Source organism: Limulus polyphemus, unplaced genomic scaffold (genome assembly GCF_000517525.1).
Source record: "Limulus polyphemus unplaced genomic scaffold, Limulus_polyphemus-2.1.2 Scaffold1245, whole genome shotgun sequence".
Taxonomy (NCBI): domain Eukaryota; kingdom Metazoa; phylum Arthropoda; class Merostomata; order Xiphosura; family Limulidae; genus Limulus; species Limulus polyphemus.
The window spans coordinates 10,491-17,313 of NW_013666855.1; the positions used below are offsets into that span (position 1 = coordinate 10,491).

General features: G+C 34.7%; 1 protein-coding gene across 2 annotated transcripts in view; it reads left to right on the top strand.

Moving 5' to 3' along the window:
• Nucleotides 1-6,297, top strand: part of LOC106462769 (cytochrome P450 3A7-like) — a 9,410-nt gene extending 3,113 nt beyond the window's left edge. Inside the window, exons 3-10 of one of the 2 annotated variants that reach the window (XM_022390100.1) lie at nt 1,606-1,748; nt 2,565-2,697; nt 4,608-4,692; nt 4,904-5,012; nt 5,242-5,330; nt 5,542-5,682; nt 5,838-5,910; nt 6,211-6,297. In XM_022390100.1, coding sequence (XP_022245808.1) covers nt 1,606-1,748; nt 2,565-2,697; nt 4,608-4,692; nt 4,904-5,012; nt 5,242-5,330; nt 5,542-5,682; nt 5,838-5,910; nt 6,211-6,288 — 851 coding nt within the window. In that variant the 3' untranslated portion in view covers nt 6,289-6,297. Of the gene's footprint in view, nt 1-1,605; nt 1,749-2,564; nt 2,698-4,607; nt 4,693-4,903; nt 5,013-5,241; nt 5,331-5,541; nt 5,683-5,837; nt 5,915-6,210 lie in introns of both variants that reach the window. The other variant, XM_022390101.1, reaches the window with a different exon arrangement.
• Nucleotides 6,298-6,823: the final 526 nt, after the last annotated feature.

A 6,823-nucleotide genomic window follows, 5' to 3' on the forward strand; every position in this document is an offset into this window, starting at 1 on the left:
ACTTCTGGATTCCATTTTCTTCCTGCCCCTCTTGGGTGTTTCTAGCAGTGTGACACGATGCTCCATCTTCCTGGAACATCGTTGTGTTCTTGTCCACGAAACCCGAAGAATAAAGTGGCAAAAGTCCTTCCTCCAATATCTCGACGTATTTCACAAAATTAATGTTGCCAACGCACTCCACTAAGCTCGATCTCCCACCAACCCAAACAGCACCCCAAACCATCAAGCTGAAACCACCATGCTTCACAGTTGGCTGCAATCTGTTGAGCCAAAACTCTTGGTGAGGCATTCCTCAAACCCATATCCTTCCACTGTCCAAGAATTGATTCGTCTGAGAACAATACGATCTTCCAAAAGTCCAGAGGCTTGATCATCATATCACTTGCCCGCTTCTTTCGTCTGACTACGTTGGCAGGTCTTAATAAGGGCTTCCGTTTAGCTGCTCTGCAACGATAACCCAATCTGTGGAGAATCCGTTGAACAGATTTCTGGCTCATCGCACCAACTTTGGCCACTTCTGCAGTCGTTAATCTGGGATCCATTTCGATGCTCCTCTTGACAGCCCTTTTTTGTCCTCTCCGATGGACCAGGACGACCCAGACGCTGCTCAGTTGTTTCCTTGCCGTGTTTACTGAACTGCACGATGATTCGGTTGACTGTCGAAAGCGGGATTCCCAAATTCTGCGAAATTTGCCGCTGACTTATTCCACATCTGCTTGACCAACTATCTTTCCTCTAACAAAATCTGACAATTCGAGAGAACCTTGAGTTCTAGGCATGTTGTAGCACAATATAATTAGTGTGCGGACCATTTTCATTTATATAGTGCTCTGTGAACACAAATTAGTTTGCATAAATCAGTTAAATGACGAAACATTAGGTGTCTATGTACTTGTGACCACTCATTGTATATTGAATAACGAAAAACTCAATTTTAATTTAACTGATATAGTTAATCTGATTTCATCTCTTTAGTTTTAAATATTATAAATTACTTGTTATTTTATTAAGTTTTTTTTAGACAAAAAGTGTGTTTGACTATGTGCATGTCTCATCATTTCTATTTAATGAAAACTAGTGTAACTAGTGTAATATAAAATATCATACACTAAAACTAGTGTAATTTATTCTAACGCTCGGTCTCTTCAAAACTAATATAAAATACTCTTACTACTAACTAGACGAGAGAAGCTTTCAACATCAATGAACAAAATACACTTACTATAACTCAATATTTCAAAGGCTACTTCGTAATCTTTAATTCTGATCTGAACTAAAATATGTAAATATTCGATTTTCCAGTAGTAAACTATATATAAGAAATAATAAAAGTCCCATAATTGTTATTGTGTAAATCGTTTTCTCCAGAATACAACAAGGTTTGGATTTCTAGAGAGAATTGGGATATTGAAAGAATGAAAACTTAGTCTTAAGGCTTCGAGTGGTATAAATTATGTCAAAGTTTGAAGTTTTGAACAAAAAGAAACTACTTCTGAATGAAGATACAATTGACGAGAACACATGTTGAATTATTTAATATTTTAATGTAGGTAATTTTTCATTTAAACGTATATGGAGATTTACTGAAAAACGACTTGATTTCAGTGTGCTTTCCTGAGTTTTACAACATCCTTTATCCAATTCGAAAACTGGTGGATGTCATATGGCATCAGATATTCTCAACTCCAGGAAGATCCTTAGTCGAAGGAGTTATGAAAGTTATAGAAGAGAGACGAAAAAATCCAGCGGTAAGAATTTTTCTGTCTTTCATCATATCGATAATAACCGTTACTTTTACTCAGTTTTCGGAAAAAGTCTAATTCAAATTATCTCGTGAAATAGCTATAAAGAATTATAACTCTAAAATGGTATTTGAAGTAATTTCATTTAAAGGACAGTGTTTCTCATCAACCATTATCCACTGCAGGTGATGAAACTGGACTTCTATCAAGTAGATCTGAGAAATGATATAATAATTTTCAGCCTGAACGACGCCTAACGTTCACATGGGTTAAACGGCAAGTTCAGAGACTCCTATGGTTCAGATATAACTATCTATATTCATTCAGTTTTGTAAAAGGCGCGAATCTGAAAAAAAAGGAGTGTTTGTGATAGCATCAAATCTCCAATGTTCGACGTTTCTATTCGCAGCATGACGCGCTAACCACAAGTTCACATTTGATAGAATTGGTTTCTTGGATGTGCTTTGTTATCGTAAAGCTACAATGAACTATCTGCTGTGTCCATCGAGGGGGAATCGAACGCCTGATTTTATCGTTGTAACTCCAAAGACTTACCGCTGTCCCAACGTGGAACTGTGATTTAATCTTAAGTAATATTGAAAATATCAGTTATCAAACTCTGAAAACTGGATGTATAACAAAAGGATTCGATAAATTACTATTGTTGGATGCAAGCGTATTTTCTTCATTTTAATGATAAATGTAGATAAAAATAGATTCGATAAAATACTATTGTTTGATATTTAGGTATTTTATTTATTTTATGATAACAGTAAAATATAACTAGAAAAGTTTGTTGTTGTTTTTCCCAATTTGTTTTAGCTTCGAAGAGTTGATCTTCTTCAGATGATGTTGGATGCTCGAATGACTAAAGAAGAAATTCAAAATGTGACAGCGAAACAACTGACTGTTGGTGAGGATGAGCCAGCAGAAGGTGCTTACAATGGCAAAAAAGGTAACCATATGGCTAATTAAATTCTTATTCTAAAAACAACGGAAAATTATAATTTTAACAAAACATTTAAATTAACTACAATAAGGACCAATTACAAGTTACAGGTTTCTGTGAAGTTGTTTTTTCATGTATGAACTGTTTTATAAATTATTAACGAAAATTTTCTTAACTGTTAGTATATACGTACAATTATCGGTGTATTTCAAGTCAATTGTTGAATATAACTTTAATCTAGGGACAAAATTTGAAATTATTTCTAGAGTTTCGGTTTAATACATGATACATTTAATCAAGGGCATGTATTTATTTGACCCTGTTTGTATCATGAGTTGGTCAAGGATGGTATTTACTGTTTCATGGGAATGTTACATTGTATCCAATATGATCTAAGTGTGGAGTTATTTCAGGACCATAATGGAACTGTAATAATTCATGATCCTTTGATTAGTTCTGTAATTGGTCTAATGTAGAGCAAATGGGGAAAGGAAGAGCAGCTTTGGCTTTTTGAAATATCCATTTCAACTCTGAGAGGGTCAGTGCTTGCTGGTTTATGTCGTTTCAATTCTGGTAGAATCAATACTTGCAGGTGTATATCGTTTCAATTCTGGTAGGGTTAGTACTTGCTGGTGTTTATCGTTTCAACTCTGGTAGAATCAATACCAGCTGGTGTATATCGTTTCAACTGTGGTAGGGTCAGTACTTGCTGGTGTATATCGTTTCAACTGTGGTAGGGTCAGTACTTGCTGGTGTATATCGTTTCATCTCTGGTTGGGTCAGTACTTGCTGGTGTTTATCGTTTCAACTCCGGTAGGGTTAGTACTTCCTGGTGTTTATCGTTTCAACTCTGGTAGGGTCAGTACTTGCTGGTCGATAGACAAATTACTGTAATTAGAACAAAAGGACGGGTTACTGTAAAAAGTACAATAGCCAGATATGTAAATTACAATAAAAATAAAACACAGTGTACTACTCTACATATTACAGTAATACACTGTATCTTTCAAATGCAGTCAGTTGCTGTATAATTTACAGTACAATTTACAGCACTTTTTACAGTGTGTACATAGAGTATGCTTTATACCAGCATAATTTAGATCTTACTTTAACAGTTGCTCTTCATGCTATGTGATAATATAAATAACGTCTCAACCATTATTGTGGTTTTCGTATCTTAGCCGACATGCCGAACATTCATTGGGGTATTTTGGTACATTATTCGCTACTTTTACTCATACAATCTTAAATATACCTCGCTTTATTGTTGCCATAAGCTTACTTTATCAATGTTTTATTGTTGCCATATAGCTTATCAATGTACGATTGTTGAATATTGTTTCGCATGTTCTGTATTATCTCCTTCCTCCCCACATAAAAATTTCAGCAAAGCTGTTTGGTCGTCTTTTGACCTTCTCAGTTTTAACATTAGCCCCTACAGCCCTAAAATATCCATATCTGAACTTCGTTCAAGCAAAGCCATGACTGTGAGTGTTCCATCAGTCTATCAGGATTTTGATCCAAAACATTTTATGTATGCATGGGCTTGTAAGAAAATGAGTCCCCGTCCGATGAATACTTATCCAGAAGAAACTGTATGATGGAATAGAATGTGCATGCAGTCAGGGTGCCATCAGTTTTGTGTAGATCACCAACATCATTCATTGTATATGTTGTAACAAACTTGTACAAATCCTAAACCATGCTTCATTGTATATGTTGAAACTTGACTATGGTACCATTCTCTTCTTCGTCATCGAACCAAATGTCGTCAAATTTTATCGAACACTTCGATCGTTATATTGCTAATGTGTATCTTGCTGTTCCCAAGGTAACATTCACCTATATTCATATCAAAGTCAATTATTTCTTTGGTAATATTTTACTATCCTTTTCTTCTGCTTATATTTCATCAGAAAGTTTCAAAGACGACAAGAAACAGATGAAATTTATCACAGATGTAGAAATTAAAGCGAATTGCTTCCTCTTCCTATTGGCCGGGTAAGTCATGTGATAGTATTACTGTTACTGTAGAAAGTATAGACAGAAACTGTTATATAGATATAACATATTCATAAATAATACAAATGAAACCTGTAGGGGCTTTTCAGAATTATTAATATTGCTGCAATATTCAGTATTTTAATGCTGTGTTTATGTTTATTATCCAATAATTACAAAAATTGAAACCAAATTTAACTTATTTGAACAGTTATGAAACAACAAGTACAGCCCTCGCTTTCACAACCCATATACTGGTGAACCGACAAGATGTCCAGGAAAGGATTCGAGAAGAAATAAACGATGTCTTAGGACACGATGTAAGAGTTGTGTTTTATTTGTGTCTAAAATATAGGATAGAACTCTCAAATAAACACTTCAGGATTTTAGGTTTCAAATCTAAGTAACTTCACCAGGAGGTTTAGAAACTTTATTGTAAAATCTGTACTTATATCATCAGAAGGTTTTTCTCTATGCTCAAAATATTTAGTATGAATTCCAAGCCACGCATTAATTACTTGACTTTTATCTTAACATTGTTCTTTTTAGGGTGACTTAGATTACAACACAGTAAATAACCTTCGATATTTAGACCAAGTTTTCTCGGAATCTCTGCGAATGTACCCGCCAGTTGTCACGTGAGTTTATCCTTCATTTAATTGAAAGTGGTGTCATTTTCCAAAAGCATTATTTTGTCGTATAAATCATACAATTCACTCACTGCCAAACAGTGGAAGCTGGTTTTATAAATACTTTAAGTCGTTTTATGTTGAGATTAGTGTACTCTTTTTAAGTCACGAAAATCGCTTAAAAGAAGTAATGAGACAAAGAATACATATCTTCTTTCAGGTTCATTACCAGAGCTGCTTGTGAGGATTACCAGCTAGGTGATTTTAAAATTCCCAAGGGCACTGCCATACAGGTCCCTGTTTGGCAACTCCATCACGATCCAAAGATCTGGCCTGAGCCATACGAGTTTAAGCCTGAGAGGTAAACACTAGATTGGTAATTCGTGTTAAAAACTTTTGGTCATTTTCACATTACCTTGATTCACACGTTTTTTTCGGAATTATTTACTTTAAATTGGAGTGAGAACTGTGAACATGTATATTTCCAAGCTTAAGTGCAGTGTCATGGTTTTTCAGATTTCTCCCCGAAAATAAGAAGGATATCCACCCCATGGCCTACCAACCGTTTGGATCTGGACCACGAAATTGTGTTGGTATGAGAATGGCGCAGTTGGAAGCCAAACTAGTTTTAGCTAGAATCATACGCGCTTACAAACTAGTTCCATCTGAGAAGACGGAAATCGTACGTTGCACGTTTTACAGTTTAAAAAAAAACATTTATTCACAAACAGAATATATTTTCATGTTGTAACTTTCCTAATATCATGTAAAACGTAAATTATACAGAAATGGCAAGGTAAATATAAAGTAAACAAGTAGAAAAACAATTTAAAATCAATTTTCAACTACATAGCACAGATCTTTTTACTCATTTTTTCTCGTCTTTCAGGGAGATATCCAATATAAAGTCAAGCTCATAACCATTGGTCCTGTAAATGGCGTTCATGTAAAAGTAGTTCCTGTCTAGTGGTGGCCTCTAGTGGAGTGAAATATTCAAATATATAAAAGATTTTTTTAATTTCTCACGTAATGTTTTGGGTTGAGATTAAACACATTGATATTATTAACACTATTCTTGTAGATTATAGGTCTTACTGAAAGTGTATTTGTTAGTTTCTGTACTATTAAACAGAGGTGTAACTCTATACAACTAAAATAAACTGAAGGACTTTTAAATGTTCTTGATCACACTGAGTGTTTCTTACTTTGACTGCTTTTTATTATAACTTGCTTTTTCACAGAAACTAAAATTTTGAGTGTAATGTTGCTTGTAAGCCTGCTGGCTAATCAATACTGTATTTAGTTATTTGGTCTTCACGAAGAGCAAACATTACGTGTTTAAGAAGGTACACGTACTGCTCACAGAACTAAACGTACAAGCTAGTTTTATACGTGTGACAGGATACTGTAGTTCACAGAACTAAATATACTCATTATAAGAACACGTGTGTGAAAGATACTAAGGAAACGTTATTTCGGCCAATACTAGAATGCTTCAGACA